This window comes from Bos indicus, chromosome X, assembly GCF_029378745.1.
Source record: "Bos indicus isolate NIAB-ARS_2022 breed Sahiwal x Tharparkar chromosome X, NIAB-ARS_B.indTharparkar_mat_pri_1.0, whole genome shotgun sequence".
NCBI classification, from domain to species: domain Eukaryota; kingdom Metazoa; phylum Chordata; class Mammalia; order Artiodactyla; family Bovidae; genus Bos; species Bos indicus.
In genome coordinates, this window is record NC_091789.1 from 133,546,569 (window position 1) to 133,572,589 (window position 26,021).

At 46.6% G+C, this 26,021-nt stretch overlaps 1 protein-coding gene across 14 annotated transcripts in view; it reads left to right on the forward strand.

Annotated features, from left to right (window-relative positions):
• SH3KBP1 (SH3 domain containing kinase binding protein 1) overlaps positions 1 to 19,948 on the forward strand; it is a 331,727-nt gene extending 311,779 nt beyond the window's left edge. For 11 of the 14 annotated variants that reach the window (XM_070785422.1, XM_019956031.2, XM_070785420.1 and 8 more), the window contains 5 exons: positions 6,318 to 6,427; positions 9,829 to 9,957; positions 14,660 to 14,928; positions 17,829 to 17,892; positions 18,896 to 19,948. In XM_070785422.1, coding sequence (XP_070641523.1) covers positions 6,318 to 6,427; positions 9,829 to 9,957; positions 14,660 to 14,928; positions 17,829 to 17,892; positions 18,896 to 18,937 — 614 coding nt within the window. In that variant the 3' untranslated portion in view covers positions 18,938 to 19,948. The remainder of the gene's footprint in view (positions 1 to 6,317; positions 6,428 to 9,828; positions 9,958 to 14,659; positions 14,929 to 17,828; positions 17,893 to 18,895) is intronic. The other 3 variants (XM_070785423.1, XM_070785428.1, XM_070785429.1) reach the window with 1 other exon arrangement.
• The last annotated feature ends 6,073 nt before the right edge of the window (positions 19,949 to 26,021 follow it).

Here is a 26,021-nt window from a genome sequence, read left to right on the forward strand (position 1 = left end):
TTCTTTGTAGAGAATATACCTGCGGCCCTGTGGGTTTAGAGTTTTCTCATCTTAAATCTTAAAAAAAGAAAAATCTTGTTGTGGCTTGGTTTTCTTTTTTTAAAAGATTTAGCCTTGCTCTTAAATTTCTGCTCCCAGGTCCCACAGCTCCATCATTGGCATCTGAAAACAAAATTCTACCTGCGTGATCTGAAAGGGTTTTCACATAATCTCTCATTTATTAAAGAATAACCGTGCAGAGCTGATAGCTCAGATAACTGTCTCCTTTCCCCCCCCCCCCCCTGGTGGGAAAACCAAAGCCCAGAAAGGTTGTTTGTTCATTCATTCAACAATCATTTATTGAACACTCACTGCAAGCCAGGTATGGTGCTAGGCCTGGGAAGAACAGAGGTAGAAGCCATGGCTTCTTCCTTGGCTGATGAGGGAGATAGATAGGCCAACAGAGACTGTTAGTTCAGGGTGCTGAACATTGACATTGGAGTGATGAGTCTCTAGGGAGCACTCAGGTCAGTTTAGAGTGCAGTCTGGATTCTTGGAAGAGATCTTAGTTGCCAAGCCAAGCCTTGATGGCCCCAGGGGAAGGGAGGAGAGGAGAGGGGAGGGGAGAGGAGGAAGTCACCTGAGGGACAGAGGTGCATCGGCCACATGAAGGCACCAGGATTTCATTGGCACTCAGGAAGGACTTGAAGCAGCAAAGGAGCATACTCAGATCTTCACTTTACACATCTCTCTCTGGCAGCAGCTTGTGGGATGGTACAGGACTTGGAGTGAGAAATTCATTTCCATGGTTCCATGTAAGAAGTTCCTGCAGCTTTAATGGTCCTTGACAGGACATGCAGGGATGGTGTGGTTTCCAGAGATATTGGGAGGGAGTAATGCTGCCAAGCTTCAGATGTAGGAAACTTCTATTCCAGGACTCATTCTCGAGTCTAGAGCAGCAAACTACAGTAAGTAAGCAGAGCCACGTAGGAGCTCACAAACATTTCCTTTGGTGCCACTGGCCCGCCTCAGGCTGTTGACTCTCCTCCATGTTTTCAGTGGGTGTGTTTCAGGTTGCCTGTGGTCACTGGTACCATCCCTCCCATCAGTGGAAAATGAGCCCACATTTTCTAATTGAACTAAATAGGGTGTGACTGAAACTTATGGAAAATGGGCAACTCCTTGTGCCGTGAAGAGTCCAAAGGCATTTCCAAGCTGACTCCATGTCCAGCATGAATTATCCCCGTATGTCTGCAGAGGGTTCGTCTTCCAAGTATCAGAAAAGCTCAGGACCTCTCATCCTTATGAAACTAACTTTAAAAAAAATACCCCACCTTTGCCAGTTCCAGAGTTTTGGATTGGCTTATGGGCATTAAAACCATTTTTTATTAAGAGGAAAAATTCCTAGCCAGGCTGAGAAAGCTCATATCAGGTTTCAGCCTGATTCATTTCAAAACCACCATGAAAATTGGGACATTTTCTTCACACCACAATGGGTTAGTCATGGAAATTCTGCCTTAATCTCAGCTCCCCCGGCCACAGTCATGAGAGCATGCTCTGTGCCACTGAAAATTTATGTTACAGTGCTGAAGAGCTGCCCCCTCCATTGTCCGAAAGCAGAAGTGAGTTGAAGTTCAAGGTCTGAGGTTCCCTTTTCAACAAGTGACCTCATCTTTGGTGCATCTTCTTCTTTCTGGCACTTTGGTTTTGTTTGTTATTTCCCCAAAGTGCTTTTTACGAGCTCCAACTGTAGAAAGTTCCACATAGCTGAGTCTGTGTGAGGAGGTTAAGAGTGCGGCTCCCCTGCAGGCCTCAGCCCTGCTTGTATTGTGGAGTGACAGAGACGAGATGCTCTTCAGGGCCATCTGTCATGGGGATGCTGACTGAGGCTGCTTGCTGAGTGGCCAGGCTTCAGCTTGTGTGGGGCTTTTTTAGTGCAGACCTCAGCCAGTGAAACAGCATGGATGGGCCGGCTGGGCTGTCTCTGCAGCCCTGGCACCAAAGGCTGCCCACCACTCCCCATCACAACCAAGCTGCTCCTCGCAGCCCACCAGCAGCCCCCACTCTATAAGCTGCATGCCTGTAATCAGAGTTCTTTCTTCAGAGAGTTGGTTCATCTGTGGGCTTGCTCGTGTGTTCCTTCATTCACCGGACCGCCAGTATGCCTGTCTGAGTGTGAGAGCACGAAGACGGGTCCCTGCCCTCCTGGGGCTCACAGTCATGTGCCACACACAGACCAGCCCTCTGAGTCATTTGGAAAGTGTGATTTAGGACAGACCACTGTCTCAAACGATGTCAAACTCTCAACTCCCCTGGGGCCTTCATTCTTTCAGCAGGCTTCGGAGGGTGGGTCAGGAGCACAGATGGAGTCCAACAGAAAATTCCCGGGTGCTGCCTGGTCTGCACACCAGAAGATGTTCTGGGTCTGTTGTAAGGGGGGCCTGAGGCCACCCCACCAACTCCCCTTGTCCCACCTCCTGCCCCGCTCTGCATGCTGGGCTCCTCGAGTGCCTCTCTCTCACCCCAGCTGCCACATTTCTGACTTGTCACCCCTGTGACCACTGTGGTTACCACCTGATCACCTCTGTTGCCCACCCACCAGGTCAGCAGGGGACCCACCCTGTGAGGAGCCTGACTCCCGATGCCTCACTGGACCCTAGAACCTCTGCCACCCCCCTGGTGGCCCTTGGCCCAGTGCCCTCTCCTCTCCTCCACTTGCTTAAGTCCTGACTCACCCCCTTCCCTGCCCCCTGCCTCTGCTACTAACATCCTAATAAGCCTGGGGAGACGGGGAGCCTGCCTGGCCTAGACTGAAACCCCAGACTAACCCAGTCAGTCCCATGGCGGGAGCCAGGCAGGAGCCTTTTTATTTTTAATTGTCCAGGTGGCTCTTCTCCACAGCCAAGGTGGAGAACCAGAGTCAGCAAGCCTTTGATTATTCTTTCACAGCTTCAGCCTGCTCCAGTGTTGCCTCCTGAGCTGGCTTCAGTGTCTAGGATGGAGCCATGGTCTAGGTGGTGGCTCTCAGGTCCTGGCAGCGCCTGGCCAAGGCCCTCAGCACTGGCTTGTTTACTGCAACCTTTACGACCCTGTCCTTCGCCTCCTTCCCTCCTGGCTGCTGCTCAGCATTTGCTTCCCCCACCCAGGCTTTCTGTGCCCTGCAAGTACCTTGTGCCCTCCACACCCCTCATCTCCACCCTTCTGCCAGCAGACCTCCCTGCCCTGGGCCTTAATCCCTTCCTCTAGGGCCCAGTTGAGGAGCTGCCCAGAGAACCTGCTAAATTCACTGGATGTAGAGCGTATGCAAAGATGTTTGTGCAGCGCTCCTCCTTAATAAAACAACAACAGAGAGAGAGGAAATGATTTGAAAACTAATTACCCATTGCTAAGGAATTGATTCAGTAAATCATGAACTGCAGTGCAATGGAAGATTCTACAACAATCAAAATAGCCACATGGAATATAATGTTTAGTGAAATAAGCAGAATGCATTACTACATGTAATGTGAACTAGGCAGTCTATTTATAGAAAAAGCCTGAAGGGAAAGCTACCAAAATACTAATAGTGTTGTCTCGGCACAGTAAGGTTATAGTTGACTTTGTTTTATTGTTATCATTTTATGGCTTTGAAAAATTATACACTGTGCACATATTCCATTTATAATTGGAGAAAACAGCAATTTTTTAAAAATTCAGATATTAGTGTCAGATGATGGCTTTTGGCACCAATCCAAGTGTGTAATTGGGAATTTCAATTTCAGACAACATGGAGCTGGTAGAAGCAAGTCCTGGGGTGGGGACTGAAGGAGATTCTTTTAGGAAAGTAAGATTCTCTTAAAGGTAAGGCCCCTGAGAGGGTCAGGCCAGTGAACAGGTTCTAGAGGGACCCACCCCGATCTCCACAGAGCTGGCTGGTGAGTGGGGGCCCTTTTCAGAAGCCTCTCTGTGGCCCTGGGTGCTGATCAGCTCCTCATTGGCCTCAGAGCACTGCTGATGCTTTTCTGGTGCTGTCTCTGCAGAGTTAGCCTTTGGTTACAGTTGCTTTGCCCTGATAAGATGAGTTCATGTTGAGTAATTATTCATTCACCAGGTGCTGGAATAAAGTCATGTCATCTAATCCCAGGGGTAATGTAATGGTTTGTCCTGACCAGTGAGTTGTGCTTGGTTTTGCATATTCCACTCAAGGAAGTAGTTTGCAGACAGCACCTGCCTGCGCATTAATAGAATAAAGCTGTCACACGGCCAGACTGCTTATGGTACCCCTCAACAAAGGAGCACTCCCCACAATAAGGAAGGGAAAAAAACACACATCGTTTTTATCTTTTCTGTCCCGAGCCAGCACATTTGCAGTTGTGGCAGTTTAAGATGCTTTCAGTTGCAGAGAAAGAATATCTGACTAAAATTAGCTGACATAAGGGGAGGGGGAGTTTATTTCACATGGTGAGAAGTCAGGACATTGTCATTCCAGGGTTGCTGAGTGGCTCCTTGAGGTGATCAGTCACCCAAGCTCTTTCTGTTTTTCTGCTTTGCTGTCCTGAAGATCTCCAAGAGCATCTCCCTCATGGTTCATAAAAGAGTGTATAGTCATTTGTGCAATGGCAGGTAAAGGACTGAAGACTACTGCTGCAGGAAGGAACAGGAAAGGACTTCCCTGGTGATCCAGTGGTTAAGATTTATGCTTCCAATGCAGGGGGCATGGGTTCAACCCTTGGTCAGGGAACTGAGGTCCCAAATGTTGTGGGGTGTGGGCAAAAGAAAAAAAGAAGTGATGGGAAGAGAGTAGAAACATGCCAGGTACACTGGTGGCTGGTGTTGGAGCCGGGATTTGAACCCAAACAGCTTAGCTCAAAATCCATGCCTGTCTTAGTCTACCAGACCTGCCATGACAGAACTTAAGCGACAGACATCTATTTCTCACAGTTCTGGAGGCGGTGAAGGCCAAGATGAGAGCACTAGCAGATGCTGTGTCTGTTGAGTCCCCTCCTCCCGGTTCATGGACTCTGTCTTCTCACTGTGTCTTCAAACAGCAGAGGGATAAGTGGGTCCTGGTGTCTTTCTCTTCTTAGAAGGACATTAAACCTATCCACAACTCCAGGCATCCTATTCTCGCACAACAACTCCCCAAGTAGGAAGGAAGAGGAGGTTTAGAGGCAGAGAGGAAATCCTTTCCTTTCTCAGCGACCCAAATTGGGCTCCACGGCCACCTCTAAACCAATCACAGGCCACAAGAAGCAGGATCGCCATCACCAGATTAGTCCAAACAAGCTTCCACTGGGAACATTGTCCTAAAACAAAACTAGGGCTCTGTTGGGAGAATGGGGATTGTTTGGGAAGGCAGTGTCAGGCACGGCCAATAAAGCATGGTCTCCCGGTCAGGAAGAGGGGGTGTGGTCCCATTCACCAGCAGTAATGAGTCTCAAGGTCCATCCCTTTCTGCCAGCCATCCCTTTGTCCATCACACAGATATCTACACTTGGTTTATAAATTCCCAGAACTCTGTAGAACCAGGCCACCCCTTTTGCCTGATCTGGTTGAAGGAGGTGACAAAGTAAAGGCAGTGATGATCTGACTGAATGACATGCCGTTCATCTGAGACATCAGTCCTCGAGATGGGGGCACCCTGAGGACAGGCTCATTTCTCCCACGCTCACTGGGTTTGCCTTGGTGTCCAGCTCTGTGTGGGGCACAGAGTCGTTGCTCAGTCATCATGGAGAGATCGAGTGAGCAGACTGGTGACTGAAGATGATATTGTCTCCGCTGGGCGATGCGTCTGGAAACAGACTGGTATGGGGCTCTGTGAGTCATCTGAGGGAACAGAAGCTTGCTGTCTGTTTCCAGGCAGTTAAGAGTCTAACAGTAGGGTGATGGTCCAGCCAGAGGACAAGGTTGCCCTCGCTTGTCTTCTGGAATCAACGACCAGCGTTCACTTGCCCAGGGATGTGGTACCTTGTGATAAGTTCTTATTGTATTGTAACTACACGAATGTTGTATCTACCAAAATGGACTTGGCTTTGTGGAAGAAAGAGGAATCCTCCTTTATTTCTCTTTCTGTAGCTTTTGAAGATTTATGAATATAGCTATTGAAGGAGGGGAGAAAAATCATGGCTCTCTTTCCTCCATGTTAGCTTGTTAAACCGAGGTGGAAATGATTCTTTCATTCAGTTTGAATCACACTGATGAGGTGACCAAAGGATGTAAAACAACCTTAATAAATGATGAAGTATAAACCAGACATAAAGGATGATTATTAATGAAAAGACGTGCTTGCAGCATGTTAAAATAACCTTCCCTTACTCCTACTGATGCACTTTTAAAAATCTGTTGTCCTTTTGTTTTAGACCTAGAAGGTTTTGACTCCGTGGTATCATCTACTGAGAAACTCAGTCACCCAACCACAAGCAGACCAAAAGCCACGGGGAGACGACCTCCATCCCAGTCTCTGACGTCTGTAAGTGTCTCCTCGCTTCCCAAGGCTGGAAGGCAGGAGAGATTAGGGCCTCTGGCCAAGGGCTGTGCTGCGAGTGGCTGACTGGAGGACCCTCTGGGAGAGGGAGGTCTATGAGCTACACTGTTGGCTGGAAGCAGTTGGAGAGTCTTCTGGAGTCAGGCAGTACTTCCTTCTTTTAGTTCTTTGTGCATCTGCCAGTGAGGTGGGGACTCCCTCGTGCCCCTCTCCTCCTCTGTTCTTCCATGGATTTTTGTTTGAACCTGAAGTGAAATCGGTAAGGGGAAAAAAATGTCATGTTTTCTGATGGGAAAGGAGAGTAAGGCTGGGTTGGTCTATAAACAAAAGAGAACTTTTGAGGGGAAGAAAGGGTAAGCTGCTCTCCAGTGCTTGGCAGCGGCCCAGCATTTTTCTCTCAAAGCCCTGTCCTCAGCACCCCTGCACAGAACCCCATGTAGACCTTTAGGAGATGGGTTTCAAGCATACCAGGCACCTGATCATGCAGGAGAGAACAGGCAGAACACTCCAGATAACCCAAAGAAGTTTTCGTTTGGGTCATTTTGAATAACTTTGTTTCTTATTCAAAACTTGTAATGCATTTATTGTACCACATCTGAAGCACAAAAGGGGTGAAGAAAAAAGTAAGTTCCCTGTAGTCTTGTTCCCAAGAGCTAAGACCTGTTCACCTCCTGTTGTGTATCTTGCATTTCTTCAAAATAGGCCCACACAGAATACATGGCTTTGGAAGTTGCTTTCCCCTTCCACTGTGCACCTTCTCCCCATCATGCACCCCTCCCGTCACGCCACAGTGAATGTGGCTGTCCCCACACTCTAGCCTGGGAATACGTGGGCGTTTATCTAGCCAATGCAGTGTCTCTGGACATGTATGTTTCATTCATCCTAAACACTGAAGTGAAGGTCACTGTAGAAAAATCGTGATGCTTCTGCAAGCAGCGTATGTATGTGTGTGGGTCTGTCTGTCTCTATATATTGAGTTGCCTTGTCCTTGCTGGGACTGTGGGACTAAAGCCTTCACCCAGATACCAAAGAATTAACCTTTTTCAGGTTTCTCAGGACACTTTCTAATGATCCCACCTAAGGACTGGTCATTTAGAAGAAAACAAATGCCACTTCCTTTGAACCTCGTCTCTCATATCCACTGAGTCTGGAAGTGTGGATTGAGTGGTCCTGTTTTTCCTCATTGTAGGAAGCATATCTAACTGTGTATTGCCATCTTTGGGGAAGAAAGGCTTGAAAACGTGGCTTACTTTTTTACTATTACAGAGAGCACTGTGTCAGCACCACCTTCCTTCCCTCTCAGCTTTCCACACCCTCCTTAAACACTTCATCAACACACAGACTATTTAATTGCTTCTTAGTATCTCTGTATTTAAATATTTCATTCTACCTCTGATATATTCTCTATGCATCTTTCACCATTTTTGTTTTCTGTCCAAATTCTTCTCAGCTTTTCAAGATCTAGAGGACCCTGAGGTATTAGGATTAAACACAGAGAAGTTTGAGTTTCTACCCGCCCTCCTCCCCGCACCACACTCTTGGTCCCTACAGCTTGTGTCTGGGGGTTCGGATACATTTGGGGGAGACTGGGTAAAGGCATGTCATCTTCACCCTGCCTTTAGATAACATGTTTGTTCATTCACTCATTCCACACATATTGATGGTTATCTGCTGTGGGCTCAGCTCTGCGCCAGGTACCAAGGCTGCAACTGGGAATGAGATAAATATGGTCCCTGTCTGCAGAAAGCTTATGAAATAGTGGCTCGAACTTTGATATATTATATGAAACAATTTTATTTGTGGACTTAAAGCAGCAGGATACATTTGTGCTTTAAAGAAGTACAATTACTGTACTCTTTCCCTTCATTCCTGTCCATTCCTGTTTACCCTTCTTTCCATTAGCGCGTTCCCATTAGGTTTTTCATAGCAAGATGGGACTACTGTGTATGGACATATTCCTAAAAGGCAATTGGAGGGAATGATGGAGGAAATACATTAGTCATGTCTCTGTAGCCTGGGGCCTCTCAACCTAGTGTGAGCTTTTTATTGAATTCAAAGAGCCAGCATTGATTGACAGCTCATGAATCATAGGTTCTATAGGAGGAAACTGGCTTTTTGAATAAAATCTGAAAATAAGAGGCATTATAAGGTAGTTAAGCTTATAGTAAAAGAAAGCTTGGTTGGGGGGATGTAGGTAATTGGATTTTCAGATTAACTGAAGATTAACAAATAAGACCTTTTCATTTTAAAACATTGCTTAAACATTCCCTCAATGTAATGCGTAGTAAGTAGAGTAAACAGAAGAAAATGAATAGTATTTGTAGGTCTGATTTTTCTATAATGGAGCCACATGGTGACCCTGAACACGGCTATTTTTCCCACTGCAGAGGTGGAAGGCGCAGAGGCAAGGCTGAATAGGAGCTCACCCAGCAACATGTCTGGAAGATTCCTCCTTGCCGCAGGAACTCTTCTTTTTCTCTGCTTTGTCCTAAAATAAGGAAATTCTAACATAGTCATCTTCTTTGACCAAGTGATTCCAGTGAATTGGTTTTTGTTCATCCAGCTTTTTCAATCTTCACAGCAAGGCAGAAAGGGTAGGAGTGTTTCCCCATATTTCACCAAGAGATGCTGCCATTCTGTAAATACACCTTAGCAGAGATGGAATCCAGAATGGATAATGATCGTCCATGGCCCCGAGGGCAGCGTTTTAGCAGCAGGTAGCAGATTAGACATGAGCATGGTGTGCTGGCAGGCAGGGCGGTTCTCTGGGGTTGCAGATAACACTGCTCACTGGACTGCAGGGTTGCTGATCCCTTACTCCCAGAGATGGTTTCCTCTCAGACAAGTCCTTTCAGGCACTTCACTATGCAGCAGATTCGGTGGTTCTGAGAAAGGATCAGGAGGGAAGGGAGGAGAGGCGGGTTAGAGGCAGCTTCCTCTCAACCTGAATGTCCTTCCCCATTGGACTGTCCACCCTGTGAGAGCAGGGACCGTGTCTGGCACGTCACTGTCAAGTTCAGTACCAAGCTGAGTGCTTGGCACATGGTAGCAAATGTTTACAAAAAACAGAGGATCTCTGAGGGATGGAGGGAGCTGGAAAAGATAGATGGATAGGTGGATGCTTGCACAGATGAAATGACCAACAGGCATCAGTGGAAAGATCCCATAGAAAGAAAGATCCCTGGTCAAGGAAATCGTCTTAGTCCCAGTTCTGCCACTCTCTCTAGCACACAGATAATAGCACACTTTCTGCCTGGCATTATAATGAAGAGACAAACAAAATATAACTGTCGAGTGCTTTGAAAAGCATACTGCATTATGTTAACAAAAGCTATGTCAGCTAAGGTGTAACTCTGACAAAAGCATTTTCTTTTGGCTTTATCCAGTCTTCCCTTTCAAGCCCTGACATCTTTGACTCCCCAAGTCCTGAAGAAGATAAAGAAGAACACGTTTCACTTGCACACAGAGGAGTGGACGCATCCAAGAAAGCGTCGAAGACTGTTACCATATCCCAAGTGAGTGGCCAGCCGTGGCGAGGGTGTCCTGGCAGCACGGGACCCCTGCCTTTTCGTGTCTGCTCTGATGATGCATCATAAACCAAACAAGAGAAACAGATATCTTAGTCATGTGGAGCTGCTGAAACAAAGTGCCACAGATTGGGTGACATAGAAACAACAGAAATTGGCCTCTCCCATTTCTGGAGGCTGGCTGCCTGAGATCAGGATGCTGGCGTGGTTAGCTTCTGCTGAGAGATCTCTTCAGAAGTGCAGACTGATGACTACGCTTTGTATCTTCATATGGAAGAAAGAGGGTGAGAGAGCTCTTTGGGGTCCCTTTTAGAAGGGCAACAACCCATTCATGGGAGCTCCACCCTCATGTCCTAATCACCTTCCAGATATCCCATGTCCCAATAGCATCCCAAGGGGAGTTAGGGTTTTCACATTTTGGGAAATTTTGGGAAGACACATTTAGTCCATTACAACACACAACACAAATTTTTTGTCATTCTTTGATGACAGTGATGACTTTGGTCATCAAAGTCCCTAAGGAATGTTACAGTCTCCAAAACTGAGCAGAATCCCATGTTTTCTCTTATGGCTTGATCCCCTTTTCATACTGGCAACCACATACACATGCACACACACATATTTCCTCACACATCATCACCATCACAACAACCAAAACAGTTTTACAAAGATTGCATGAAATATGTTAAATGCTGTGCCCTCTGCCTACAGATTGTGACTTTTATGTTCAAAACTGGTGGTGTCACAAATTACAATTGGCAGTTCATGAATTTGAATAACTAATGGGATTTCTAACAGAAAAGCTTATTTGGATTCATTTATTAGGATACATTTATAGTCTAAAAACATTTTAATTTCACTGCATGCCCAGGGATAGTATAGCTCTTTTATTATTGGCTTATGAGGAACAAAGAACACATTGTTTAGCAACTGTGTGTGGCTTCTAAAGGTTATCCTAAACAAGTTCCGTTCATCCTGTGATTGTGAAGTATGATTTTAAAATGCCATATTCTCATGCTGAGAGAAGCTGGACAATTGAAGTTATTTTCTTTAAACATTAGCAAGTGCTTTCTGTCTAAAAACAGAAAGCAGATGTCATTTTTAAGGCACTCATAACAGGAATTAACACAAAGAAATCAAAGGTGATGTGAAATTTTCCTTCTCATAGATTTACGGATTTACATGTATAGATTTTCTTAAAAAGCTGATATAGTCAGCAAAAATATGATCCTATAAAGCAGATCGATTGTAATATTCACAAAACTGAAGCAGTCTGCCTTTATAAAAGGATTCCATTTGCAGAAATTGGATTTAGATCCGTTTTTTCTGGTGACCGTAGGAATGCCTAGAGTTGCACTCTCGCCCACGTCTCTAGAGTGTCTCTGTAGCGACATCTACTGGTGGGCATTGGCTCTTCACATTTCTGAGTTTCACTGTTCTGTTCCATTTCTCTTTCCCAGAGTTGTCATTCTTATTTATTGCTTCTAGAAATTCCTCTTGAACTAATTGATCAGGACATTTGGTGGCCTGTACTCTGTGAGGGCTTGTAACAAACACGTGTTAGCTGAAGTGATTTGGGAGGGTGAGTCACATAGGCAATGCAAAGAGAAGCATCGATCCAAGAAATGTCTGAAAGTCACTGTGAGGACATGGGTGGGTTGAGGGACGTATGTGAGAATACAGGGTGGGAAATGAGGAAGGGTATGAACTTAGGAGTAGAAAAGAAGCAAAGAAAATCAGGCCAGGAGAGAGGACCCTGAGACTCGGGCACAGGCAGCCCTGGTCACATTACCAAGCCTAAGGGTCCAGCTGATATCATGGGAGGGGATTGAAGCTCAGTTCTGCCACTCCTGAGCTCTGAGATGTGGGGAATTTCTCAACCACATCCCTAAGCCTCAGTTTCCTGCTCCATAAAGCCTGTGTGCCAACTGACCCTCATTTCAGTTGCCCAGCCAACGTCTGGCATATAATCAGTGCTCTGTAAATGTCAGCCCCTCGCCCCTCTTACTCTAACTCCTACTAACAATCAGCACAGGATGGTGGCACATTCTCTCTGGCAGCAGAAAGCGATTTTCTCAATGATAACTTGGCAGAGAAAAGGCGAGCAGAAAGGCTGGGAACGATGGCCCATCTGCTTCTGGCGGACTCTGCCCAGTTTCTCCCTGCAGCACAGCCTGAGTCCAGGCTCAGCCTCCTCACCATGCCAGCCCAGCCCCATCTTGGCTCCAGCCCTGGGTGCCGGCTGCTGGAGGGAGTCCCGGCTGTGTTGCCCAGCCTCACCAGCAGCCTCAACTCCCTCACCTCCCACCATCCTGTCTACTCCCTCCCCCCTCCCCCCGCCTATGATCTCACCTCCATAGGCCTGCGGCCTGCCCCTCTTCCCTCCCACCCGTGTTTCTCATGCTCCCTGTGCCCTCCTGGCCCCCTCAGGCCTCTGACCTCCCTCTCCATCAGACCTCCCTGTCTGTATCCTCCATCTTCACCTTGGCTCTTACCTTCAAGAAATCTTCCAGCTCAGGGTCTCCCCTGTCTTTGAAAGCAAATCCAACCCTTTCTTGATCCTGTTTCCTCCTGAGGCTTCTCTAAGAACTCTCTCTTTCTCCTATCTTCCTTTCTCAGCCGAGTGTTTGGAAAAGGAGTTTTAAATCTGCAGGCCATGCCCCTCACCTCCCCTGCAGCTGCCAACCTGCCTTGACCAGAATTCACTCTCCCTTGGCTCCACCAATCGGCTCCCCCCAGTTTTGCTCTCAGCGCCTCTGGAAGCTCCTCCAGGGGGCCCTCTTCTGGTCTGGCTCCATTCCCTCTCTCACCTCTCCATCTCAGCCCCCAAGAGCCCTCCCCTCTCTCTCTATCTCTTCAATCCTGGGCACCTGTAGGTTCCATCAGTGGGCCTCTTCTCTTCCTGTTCTGTGTCATCCACCCCCATGGCTTGCACTTCATCTGGTGATTTCTCTGGCCCAATTCACTTTTTCAGTCACTGACTCTGCCCATTGGACTTCCCCTTTGGCTATCCATCAGGCTCCTAAAATTCAGTGTGTCTGAAACTGAGATTGTTCTTTGGGCCTTCGGCCTGTTCTTCCTCTCATGAACGGGTCAGCCTTAGTGCCTCCTTCCGCATCCCCACCCGCGGCCCTCGGTCTGTACCTCATCTCACCTGCTGTGGCCTGTCTAGGACCGCATCCTCGTGACTGTGGGGTGTCTGCTCCGGGAGGGCAGGGCTGCAGCTCTTGTTTGAATGAACCTGCCATTGCCACATCTCTCTAAACTGTCTTCTCTCTAGACTCCTGGCCACTGCCTGAGGGAAACCCTCACTGTGTCCGGCTTTCACTATATGAGAGTTCCCAGAAAGTGTCTAGATCTCCAGACCCGCCAGCCCTTCGGCCTTTCTGCAGCCATGGTGACCTTTGCTTGGAAGCCGATCTTTTATCCCTTTCCACAAGCCCCCTGTGCCTCCCTAGCCTTAACTGTCCCTGAGGGCACACCCCACCTCTCTCTTGCCCCCTGACATTCTAGCTTCCCCTGACTGCAGTTCACTCTTTGGTCTCTAGGCCTTTGTCTCACACACTGCCCCCTCTCACGTCCATACATGATGTGTGTGGTCATGTATGTAGTCATGTATGGTTGTTAGAGTTGGACTATAAAGAAAGCTGAGTGCCGAAGAATTGATGCTTTTGAACTGTGGCGTTGGAGAAGACTCTTTAAGAGTCCCTTGGACTGCAAGGAGATCAACCAGTCCATCCTAAAGGAGATCAGTCCTGGGTGTTCATTGGAAGGACTGATGCTGAAGCTGAAACTCCAACACTTTGGCCACCTGATGCAAAGAACCGACTCATTGGAAAAGACCCTGATGCTGGGAAAGATTGAAGGTGGGAGGAGAAGGGGATGACAGAGGATGGGATGGTTGGATGGCATCACTGATGTGATGGACAGGAGTTTGAGTAGGCTCTGGGGTTTGGTGATGGACAGGGAGGCCTGGCGTGCTGCAGTCCATGGGGTCACAAAGATTCGGACACAACTGAGCGACTCAACTGAACTGAACTGCCCCCTCTAGAACCACCCCACTTCTGACCACCTCCTGGTCCTCCTCCTCATCCTGACCCTCCCTCCAGGAAACTGGGTCTTTCCTGGTTGCTTCCCTTCCTGTCTGTGCACTCCCCCATCATTTGCAGTGTGTTGGTTGGTCTATCTGCATCTCACTGGGTTCTCAGCCCCTTGAAGGTCAGGAAAATGTTTTACTCACTTCAGAGTTTGAAGAGCCTAGCAGGTCCATGGGCCTCTGGACAAGTACATTAAATCAATTAGGAACTACCTGTTCAGAAAGGTGGCTAAATTTAAAATACATAAAGGGATGAAGGAAAAAGGAGAAGGGGGCAGCAGAGGTTGAGATGGTCGGATGGTATCACTGACTCAGTGAACATGAATCTGAGCAAACCCCAGGTGACAGTGGAAGACAGAGGGGCCTGGCATGCTGCAGTCCATGGAGTCGCAAAGAGTCAGAGCAACTGAACAACAACAAGGGGTTGCCTGCAGCAAGCAGGCCCTTGAGGGCACGCGGAGGAAGGAATGAATGTGTGGACCATGTGGAGGGCTTCAGGGCAGGTGATGTAGACGGAGCATCGTAGTAAACAGGGCAGGGCAGTGCCCCACATGCCTCCCTGGCCTGAACCCTGTCTGTCCTGCCTCATTGCAGGTCTCCGACAACAAAGCGTCCCTGCCACCGAAGCCGGGGACCATGGCTGCGGGCGGCGGCGGGCCGGCTCCTCTGTCCTCGGCAGCATCCTCCCCTCTGTCATCCTCTTTGGGAACAGTTGGACACAGAGCCAACTCCCCGTCTCTGTTCGGCATGGAAGGCAAACCAAAGATGGAGCCTGTGGCCAGCAGCCAGGCAGCCATGGAGGAGCTGAGGACGCAGGTCCGGGAGCTGAGGAGCATCATCGAGACCATGAAGGACCAGCAGAAGTGAGTGTCTGCAGCCCCTTCTCAAACCACCTCCTGGGGGTGCTTTCCGCAGGTCAGGGATGAGTTCTGCCAGCCTGGGTCCCAGCCTCCCTGGGGATGATGGCAGCAGGGGCGGGAGTGGGCGGGTGAACCCCAGAGGCTTCAGGTAGCTCAGTCGCACCTGGGAAGGGCCCAGGCTGGCCTCAGGGTGGACGAGGAGGAGTCAGCCACGAGGACCAATGTGCTGAGCAGGCTGTGAAAAAGATCTTCACATCCCCAGAACACGTGGTATGTACATGCACCACTGCTTAATCAGCCCAGCGGCCTTCTGGCATCAGTGAAATTGCCATTTCTTCAGTTAGCTGCCCTGTGTAGGAACTGGCTTGCATTTAGGGACACAGAGTGGGAAAAAGATGCAGGGACTCTTCCAACCTGAGGCTCGACACTCGGCACACACACCCCACCCAGGACACTGCGTGCAGTGACAAAAATGGTAAAAAGGGCTGGGAGTCGGGAGGCACTTACCTGAATAAACTGAGGCACAGAGAGTTTAGGGGCCCGTTCGCTCTTTCTGGAGGGAACAGGTGAAGCACCTGAAGGAGGTGTTTCCTGAAAGGGTCTCCAAAGGCGACCTAGCACCCCAGCTGGGGAGCAGCATGGCGGCTTCACAGGCACCCGCAGCCACGCCCTGGGGAGGACACCTGAGGCTGAGCACCTGCCTACCACTGAATGTTCATGTTCTTCGGGGAATAATTGGGTTAAACCAAGTTAGTTTCTTGTCTAGAGCACTGCTCAGAGCCTTCACTGTGCCTGGGAAGACAGAGGCTAGTGTATGTGGTGTTTCCCAAATGTACAGCACCGTCTTTTCCCCAAATGTACATCATTGTCTTTTCCCCGGAGCATTCTAAGATAAGGCTCCTGTGGAACTCTGAGCCCTGCGGCTGTATCCTGCTTCTGTTCCGCTCAGACTGGAGGTGTCCCATGTCCCCTGCCTGGCAAGGACTCATCAGACAAATATGCAGAACTGCAGGATGGGACTAGAGCGGGTCTTGAAGGGCCGGCCAGGCTGCCCCTATTTCCTCCAAGTCCCCAGCTCCTAGCTGTCCCTGCACAGGAGAGCTATGGGTACCCACAGGCCCCATCCATGTCCAGGCAACAGGTGTCCCCTGCCTAGACAGTGACCCCACAACCCCAGTTTGTCCCAGAGCACTGGTTCTCAGCCTTCTGACCAAGATGAATCAGCCACTCCTGGATCCAGGGCTTCCTGCCTTGGGGCCCTCCTTCTGGGAAGTGCCTAGAACTTTCCTGCATGTCTGAAATGCCCTGTGCCTGAGTCCTGAGTGCAGAGTCACCAGTGCCCGGGGGCTGCTCCACCCCATGTTGCTCTCTCCACTCTGAAGCCTGGGCGTGGTCGGCTGGAATTGTGCTTCCCAGCCAACTTCTCAAATCAGTCATCACAGTGGCTCCTCTCCAGGGCCTGGCCTCCCTGCCCCGGGGTGCTGGGTCCCCACCAGTCTCCCAGCTTAGCTCTGTGTCACAGTGGCTCCTCTCCAGGGCCTGGCCTCCCTGCCCCGGGGTGCTGGGTCCCCACCAGTCTCCCAGCTTAGCTCTGTGTGTCACTTTCCGAGCAGCGTTCAGCTCAAGTCTGTGCTGACTCTCCTCATTCCCAAACCTGAAGTTCTCGCCTCCCTGTTCTGTCCTGGCTCTTCTCCATCAACTCCCCCATTGTCTCCCCTCCTCATAGACACGTACCCTTTTTCACTAGTTCAAGACGTAGCAACTTCCTTCACACCTCCTTCCCCAATGAACTCCTCCACCTGGACTCGACTCCCTCCTGGAGTTGTGCCGTGTGTTTCAGACCCCATCTTATACTTCTCTCCTAAACCCTAAGTTGGGCCCACTGAGGTCGTGGTACACAGCGTGTGCATGAATAAATACATGGACAGAGCGTGACCAGTGCATGTCAGAGAAGCCAGTGCGTCGACCACAGTACTGGGACACTGGTCCAACTACAAGGACCACATGGCACACGTCTGCAGCGAGCGGATGCCGTATAAGGCCTCTGCGGTCTTTGCTTTCTAATTTCCCAGTCTAGTTTGCACACGTGCACGTGTAAACTGGAGTGTCTAGTACCTTAAATGGCGCACAGCTCTCTGACCAGTTAGCATGGTTGGAGTGACCTCAGTCTAGAGCCTGGGTTTGTGAGATGATTCGTTTTGTTCTACTTCATTATTTAACGTTAGGAAAGGGCACTGGGCTTTGTGTTCTAACTTGTGTCTACTTCATCTGTGACATAATTACCGTATCCTTAGTTCAGTTCTTTGACCTGCCAGTTTTTAGGTGTTCCCATTTGTAGGATTCTCTGAGAATATCTGAAAACATATTGCTAACCTTTTAGTAATTTAAAATTCTGTGAAAATACAGGAAATATATATATATATATATATATATATATATATATATGCGCATATAGATGGGTGTGTATATGGGGAGCGGTAAAATGTCTGCAATGAATATTGTTAATGTAAGTACATGTAAGGACCAGCAATTCTGGAAGAAAGGACTAATTAGAGGGAAGACGACCAAATACAAGCCTGGATACCTAGAGACTAGACCCTGGGCAAATCAGGCCACCCCCCTGAGTCTCAGTTTCCCCTTCTTCTTCTAGAAGAAGCTTACATTAAGGGATTTCCAAGGTCACATCAGACCTATTATTTAATGGCTGCATATTTGGGGAGCCCAGAAATAATGGCCTTTCTACACCAGGCTCTAAGCCTTAGCTGTACAAAGAAAATAGTGTAATGTTCTGTCCACATCTTCTTTGTAAAAGGAATAGATGGATTTTGTAGTGATAAGAGATTTCTTATCTCCTGTTATAGAAGTCTGGGTTTTGTTTAATGTTACTGCCATTTGCTTTCCAGACGAGAGATTAAGCAGTTACTGTCAGAGTTGGATGAAGAGAAGAAAATCCGGCTTCGGTTGCAGGTGGGTCCCTTGGGATCCTGTTGCCCCATGAGAGGCTCAGTTGAGGGTGGGAGCAAAGTCCGGGCTTTATTTTGAAAATAGATGAGAGTTATTTTTCTACCGATTTAGATGGGCTTCCTGTGACAATTGTCTTAGAATGACACAGCCTTACTCACATCCCCTCCTGGGACCCGGGAAGTCTTGGAGAAGGGAGGCATTAGCAAATGTGCCCCCAGTTGGGTTTCTCATTTGGAATCCATCTCTATGAAAACTACCCCCAACCCCGCCGTTTCCAGAGGCCTCATTGTCATAACTACCAGAGAGTGTGGGGCTAGGGAGACCCATTGGTATTTCTGTCATGCGGCCATTGAAGCTCAAAGGACCACAGCCGTCCACACTTGGTGCCTGCTCTTTATTTCTCTACTTCTGCCTGACAGCTGTGTCTGTCCTGAAGGGTATCAGAGCTCTGTCCCCCTCTGGCCTCTCTCTGGCCTAACTCAGCCATGACTGAAGGCCAAATCGTGTAGGAGTTGGAAATGGTGGGCTTTCTGCTCTCACGCAGTCAGTTCCTTTGGGGGTGACTGGGATCCATGGTGTTTAAAGGATCGGTAACTGCATGCCATCACTTTGGGGGTGCTCATAGACATCCCCTTGGGCCCAAGCACAGTGGCCTTCCAGCCCTGCCAAGTGGTCCAGTGTGTCAGGACAACTTTATCCACCCTCTGACCAAGAAACTGGAATTATTGTTGTATTGTTGCTTTTGACAAATTTTGGACACTTGTAGCTGGAGAATTCAAACATCTACCCTCTCCTCGAGCTTCACATCGATATGCCTATTCTTTTGGTTTATGTCATTTCTGGGATTGTGATCAACTCTTCATTCAGATACCATTTCACTCATTTCACCTTTCAAACTGTCAGGTTGATTCTTTTCTTTCAATCAACCAGGCTGCTTATCTTTCCAGCTTTTATCTAGCCAGCCAATTGATTGTGATTTTGTTCGGCTCTTGTTTTTCCTTTGTAGATGGAAGTTAATGACATAAAGAAAGCTCTTCAATCAAAATGAATACTTGATAAATGAAATGTCGCATTATTCATCCCGAGTCCAAGACTCAAATTTTCTGCCCCAGCCAAAATAACCTTGTGCCAAAAGATTAAAGGTTTGCCTCAACACGTCCCTGTTTGAAAGATTAGCACAAAAGTCTTGATAGCACAACACAAATTCCATCCAAGAGGAGATTCTTCCCCATGGTATAGTCCTGGGTCTGGCACTGGTTGTGACTTAAACAGAGCAAATTGTGCTAAAGGCTTTTTTACTATGAGATCTCACGCGAAACGAAAACTCAGGCAGTTTAGTCCATAGTGGTACTATTTTGATGATATTTTCCATTAATAAAATGTAATTTTAGATTCTTCGTTTACAAGCTTTATAATTTTATGATTTTTTTTAAAATCGTGTTTTGCCACAGATTTCCCCAGTGTTTGTACTACACGCAGTCCGGAGTGAGCATCCCATTCTTTTCGCTTTATGTGAAAAGCTGCCTCGCTCTGTGTCCCCCTCAAGGATTCTATTACATATGCAATTTTAGGTCCAACCTGTCCCTTCTCCTGCCAGCAAACCCCACCACCCTAAGATAAATTTTAGCTTATATATGATGGTATATTTACAAAAAGAGAAAGAGAAAATCTGGTATTTGCAATGATCTGTGCCTTCTTTTTACCACCCTCTTGATTGGAGCTTTTGTGATGCAGCTACCATGATTTAAAAGACACACACACACACACACACATGTTTTTTCTAGCCACTTATCAAAGTCCACTAGAGGCCATGTCTTCAAAGCTTCTCTCGCCTAACCAAAGGTCCTAAGAGGAGACAGCTGTGAAGTTGGGCGCGCTCTTTGGTACCAGCTGTGACTTTTAAGTTCTAGTTTTAGGTTGTTCATGAACTAGAAATGTCACCCCTGCTTGATTTTTCATCAGCCAAGTTAAACCCCTGCTTCCTGTCCTTTGCACCTTTTGAGTGAACAGAATATGCATTATTAAAGCAAAAATAAATAAAAGTAAAAATGAAAACCAAGGGGGGGGAATGTTGTATTCTTTCCTGCACTGGGTCATCGTGTGTGCTGTTGTGGAAACTGTACTCACATAATGTCGTTTGCCTTGCTTTCTTGTAACCCTTTCCTCAGGTCCAAGAGAAAGGGGGGAGGCGCTTGTTGAAGTGTAGCCGTTGGCTCGCTCTTGCATTCCTGGAATTGCTTTTTCTGACCCAAGGAAACTGGTGTTTGCTTGTCTGCTTTATCTCTGTAGCCAATGAAGAGTTCAGCCTTAGACTCTGTAACTGTTTTCTCATCCTTAGCTGAAAATAAGGGAAGCATACTGTATTGCAAGACTGTTTGGGGATTGGGGTGTGGGGGGTGGTCCCTTCATGGCCCCTGAAGATGTTTTATGTGTTTCTAAAAAGCTGCTTTGTCCATTTCCTGAGTTTTAAAGTGAAGCTACTAAACATCAGTAGATTCGCACAATGACAAAGACTGAAAATTGATGAAAATGAAGGAGTGATGCAAAAAAAAAAAAAAAAAACCCCAACCACATGTTGATCATCAAAAGTATTACAAATAAATGTCTTTTCCTCTCTCCCTTCCTTCCTCCTCCCTCTCACCTACATACTCACCCAGAGGCAGGTACTTCCTCTAGAGTATTCACAGATCCCTGGACACCCTGGTCTTCCAGGTGGGGTTCCAGGGTGAGGGTGTAGTTAAGGGAAGGGGTGTGTAAGGAAAGAAGCTTCACACCCTTCACTCTCACATCTGAACATACTGCCTTTCCAGCTACCTTGCCCTTGGTATGCTGGGGGCCAGGAGCACCATGTTTCCGAGAGTGACATAAAACGTCCCTGTGCCCCTTGACTGTTCTGAGTTTCTATGTTAAATTTGAAGCCTTCAGAGATTCCTGCCACCTAATATAAGAATGAGGATAGGATTCTTTTACATGTGGATATCTCACTCATTATGAAAATCCCTAATGATATAGTTTTATATAATGTGTATACAGATGATTGTGAATAGTTAAATTGAGAGGTTGGAGCACCCTTGTGGGGCATTGGTGACCTGGAATACAAGAGGGATGTTACCTTCTCATAGAGTCACTGGCTTTCAGGAGAAGGAGAAGCAATTCTAGAAGGAGAAGTTGGCATATGCAGCTTCCTTCCTGCCCTATGGGCTAGCCAGCAAGAGGATTCTACAGTCATGGTACTGGACGAGCCACTGCCCAAACAGCCGCCATCTTTACAAAATGGACCCATCAAGAATATTGAAAAGCTTGGAAGTATCACTTTTGAAAAAAATTCTTTTGCATTCAGCATGGACTTGACCAGCATCTATGGAGATTATTTTTTTGCTTCATTTTCTAAAGTTGTATTTAGAAAAGTCTTAAGTATTGTGCTTTGTAAAGAAGATGATTAAAATGAAGTTTTGTGAAAATATTTTTGTTCAAAGTTGTCATGGTCCAAGAGGAATGATATCTTGGAATTCAAGTCATTTTTCTCCATTTTACACAATTTGATTACTCTCAGATAAATGTCTTCAGAAGACATGGAATATCATGCTCCTCCCTCATCTTCCCCAAGTGAAGAGAAATAATCCATTAAAATCTGTGGCTGTGAATTCCATTTCCAAGTTGTTTGCTTTTACTTTCATATTTAAGTGGGAGATTCAAGTTAGGTCTAAATTCTTTTTAGTGTAAAAATCATTAAATTATTATTCAAATAATTATGTAAAGCCATTTTTATTTGTACACAGCCCTCTAGACATCATTCTCAAGCACACTTGTTTCTCCCATAAAGACAGCCTGTACCTATGATCACGTGTGTGTCTTTGCTTACTAATCACAGGCTTTTTATTTCCTTACATAACCATCTCCTGGATGGGAAAACCACAGGGCATATAATGTATTGCTTACAGTTGCCATGATCTGTATAAAAATAAGCCCCAGGTCCTACAAAGGCCTTTATTTTGTAACCTGAGGTCATCATGATCTCCTTTTTTGTGTGTAATATTATGTTTTAATCCTCTAGTTATTTTATCACAAGTTAGTTATTTTATCCCAAATTAATGTCAAGATGTTTTAGCACCAAAGGGATTTGGTAAAAAAAGAAAAAAAAGCTTTTCTCTTTGGTTTTGCACAAATGAAAAGCCTAACAAAGCAATGCTCGTGTGGGTGATAGGTGTCCAGTGTGGCTAGTTACAGTTTCCAACAGAGCGAAGGCTTGGCTGCTTCGACCCAAGCCAGAGGAGGAAGATGCCATTCCCCAGGCTGGCTCTAATGAGGAAACACAATGACCAGGGCAGAGAAAACTCTTTCCTGGCCAGAAGTAAATGGTTGTCAGTGTGGTATGAACAGAGAGGGGGCATGTCTCTTAAGGGTTTGAACCTTTGCTGTCATTCTTAGTTCTGTCCCTAGGCTTTCCCAACATGTGGAACAGAAGGCAGCGTCTGAAACCAGGGAGAATCCATGGAGCAGCTGCAGATTCCTGAGGTGGTTTTATTTCATGCCTTTTTAAGTGACCCCAAATTGGAGTGGCCGTGGAGCAGCCTCTCCACATAAATGAAAAAGTGTGTGCAAACCGTATTTGTGAATTCAGAAGCCCCATTAAAATGGGCTGTTATTCCTTTTTTTCTTGTTGGAGTAATAGGTGATAAGATGTTTCAACAAAACAATAGAACAAGGTAACCTAGTAGATTGTAACTAGAATTTTCTAAGGAAAAAATAGAGGAAAAAAACTGACTAAAAAAGAAGAGTTGAGTTCCTGGAGAACCAGGTTTATGGGACAGTCTTATTTCAATGGCAACAGATTTAATTAAATTATACAAACAGGGTCATTTAAATCATGAACGCTTCCCTTCCCTCTCACCCCTATAGAATGACTAGTTCTCTAAGAAACTAAGATGTGTTGGCAAACTTTGAGCGCTTTAATGGGAAAGTGCCCTGGAAATGCAAAACTTCATTATAATTTGTGTTAATTTTTTAAAAAGTCTTAAAGGGTTTACAAACCAATTTTTTAAATAACCAAGCTAATAAAGTGATTCAAAGGTACAGAAGAACCACAATGAAGTCAATAGCATTTCCAAGATTATTCCCTAAGAGAAAAACAGAAATGTCTTTGGGGAAATGGAGTGGGTTCTCTTGAAAGTTCATGAGTATTTCTTAGTGTGGGGCCTAATCTGAGAGAACAAGGAACTTGACTGGGGCTGGAGCTGTGTTGTTGAATGCTGAAGGGAGGTAGGTGAATAGGAACCCCCACCTATGCCCCCCCCTGCCTTGGCCCAAGGAGGCTCTCAAAAAAAAAATGTTCTTGTTTGTTCTCAATCAAGGCAGTCTCCATGGAGGAAGTGAATCTGGAATGAAGAGAGAGAGAAGTCTCAAAGGGAACTTCAGGCCTGGAAGGGTAAATGACCTGCTTTTAAAAGGGTGCATCTAGTGCTGAGAACGTGGCAGGGGGTGATGAGGAAGACAAAAGGAGGAGGCAGAGCAGAGTGTGAGACGCTTTGAGATAACAGGGGCCACCTCGTGCTAAGGTGTCCCATGTCATGCCTGTTGACAAGAATCCTACCAATGAATCTTCTAAGGTTTAGAAGACCAGAGTAGTGACTGTAGGTTCAAATGTGGAATTCAGTCTGTTACCTTGAGTATTTTTAGCTAACTTACTTTTTCTCCAATTCAATGGCACCCCACTCCAGTACTCTTGCCTGGAAAATCCCATGGACCGAGGAGCCTGGTAGGCTGCAGTCCATGGGGTCGCAAAGAGTCTGACACGACTGAGCGACTTCACTTGCACTTTTCACTTTCATGCCTTGGAGAAGGAAATGGCAACCCACTCCAGTGTTCTTGCCTGGAGAATCCCAGGGACAGGGAAGCCTGGTGGGCTGCCGTCTATGGGGTCACACAGAGTCAGACACGACTGAAGCGACTTAGCAGCATGAAGCCAATATTATACCCAGAGTAGAAAATAAAAACTGTAAAGAGAAAGGCAGAAAGTATTTCCACATTTCCACCACAGGGACATTGGTAGGATTGTGCCTTCTTGCCTTCTTGGGGTTGGGTGGGGGCAGTTCCTGGCCAATATGGCTGTATGGTCTGAGCATTAAGATTATCAGAGCATAAAAAAAGAGATGTGAGAGGCTTTAAATTAAAAAAAAAAAAAGGTGAAATTGTCCTAATTTTATTCAGATACAGCCTTTAATAATTTTGGTGTCTCCTAATGGAGGTCATTCTCTGTAGTTTTATAGTTTATACTTAGTTTATCATTTCTTTGCTGTTAACTTTTTTTCAAAAGCATGATTTATAGTGGCTGCATAATATTCTGTCTCTAGATAAGCCAGAGAGCATTTAAGCAACCTTTTCTGGAATGTGTATTGAGTGCTTATGATGTGCCGGACACCATGATAGGTGCTGAATGCAATGTAGAGCCTCTCTTCAGGGAGCTCAAATAAGCTCAGGTAAGCAGGCAAGTGTTCCGCAGTGAGAGAGCGTGACCACAGAGAGAAGTCCAGGGGCTTTGGAACTGCAGAGCAGAGGTGCCCAATGAGCCTCAAGGGTGGAGAGGTCAGGGAAAAGACATTTTTGGTTAATTCTAGTTTTTTATGTTATAAAGTTATGATGAACACCTTTTGGCATAAATCTATGTCCACATTTCCAGTTTACCCTTAAGACAATTCCTAGAAGTGGAGTGTGAGTTACCTGAGATTATTTAGCAAGGATAGTTTTTGCCTGAAGATAAACATAGTTGAGGGGCTTCCCCAGTGGCTCAGTGGTAAAGAACCCGCCTACCAATGCAGGAGATGCAAGAGAAGTGGGTTCGATCCCTGGATCAGGAAGATTCCCTTGGAGTAGGAAGTGAAAACCTCCTTCAGTATTCTTGCCTGGAAAATTCTATGGACAGAGGAGCCTGGCATGCCACAGTCTATGGGTTGCAGAGAGTCAGACATGACCAAGCAACAGTACAAACATAGTCGAATTAACAGTATACAAAAGTGACTAGCCACCCCTCTGCCCCTGAAGTTGTAGTCACCTAAACCTCCCTTGGTGTCAAGTCTGGATCTCTTCCTTCTGGCTAGTCACTCCTCGAACGTCATCGCATCAGAGAGGCCATCCCTAACCTGCTAAATAAAAGAGCAACAATAGCCTTAGTTCTCCCTCAGATTCTCCCATAGGAGCATGTGTTTCATTCTGTTTTAATCACACACACACACACACACACAGTTACTTGTTTTCTGTCTACTCTCCCTAGAATGAAGCCACCATGAGATAGTGACTTTATTTTCTTCACTGCTCTGTCCCTGCCGCCTGAAACATTGCCAAGTGCATAGTAAGCACTTGATACATGTTTATTGATTGAATAGATGAATTGGTAATTGTGACTGAGGCCAAATGGGATTTATTCTATACATTTGAGCAGCCAGTTTTACCTTTACTAAAACTCTTAAGTGTAAAACTGTAGCACTCGGGAGGATTTATGACATAAGAAAACAGTTAATAAAGAAAGCCTTCAGAGGTCCTTGTACCTGAGTCTCTGCCAACACCTGGACCCAAAGGAGTGTGCTAACATCACCATGGATCTAGAACAAGTTCACAGGGTCTGTATACCATCATCTCTAAGACTTTCATCAGCTATTATAAAGCTGTGGCTACCTTTGTTTAAAGACATTAAGTATTATTTTTTACTTAGATTCACTGTGCAGAATGGATTCAAGAGTGAGCATATTCCTGATCCTTAACTGTTGACAGTTCTGTGAAGTCAGCTGAGAACCTAATCGCTGCCCCCCAGGACCGACCATTTGCTGTCAAAGTGATGGATAAGCAGGACATGTAGATGTGCCCTGAGCCTCTGGGATATGCCATAGGGTTCTTGGGGTGTGATCCCCAAAAGAGCAGTTAGTAGCATCACCAACCAGGTAATTGGTAGAAATGAAAATTCGTGGGCCCACCCTCAGCCTTCTGACTCGAAAACTCTGTAGAAGGACCCAGCAATCTGTGTTTTAATGATCTCACTCTCAATGAATTGTGTGTAGAATAACCCTTAGTAATCTTTTTCAGAAATCTCTAGTTAGACTTTGGCTGCAGCAGAACAGGGTGCGCTATCCAGAAACTATGCC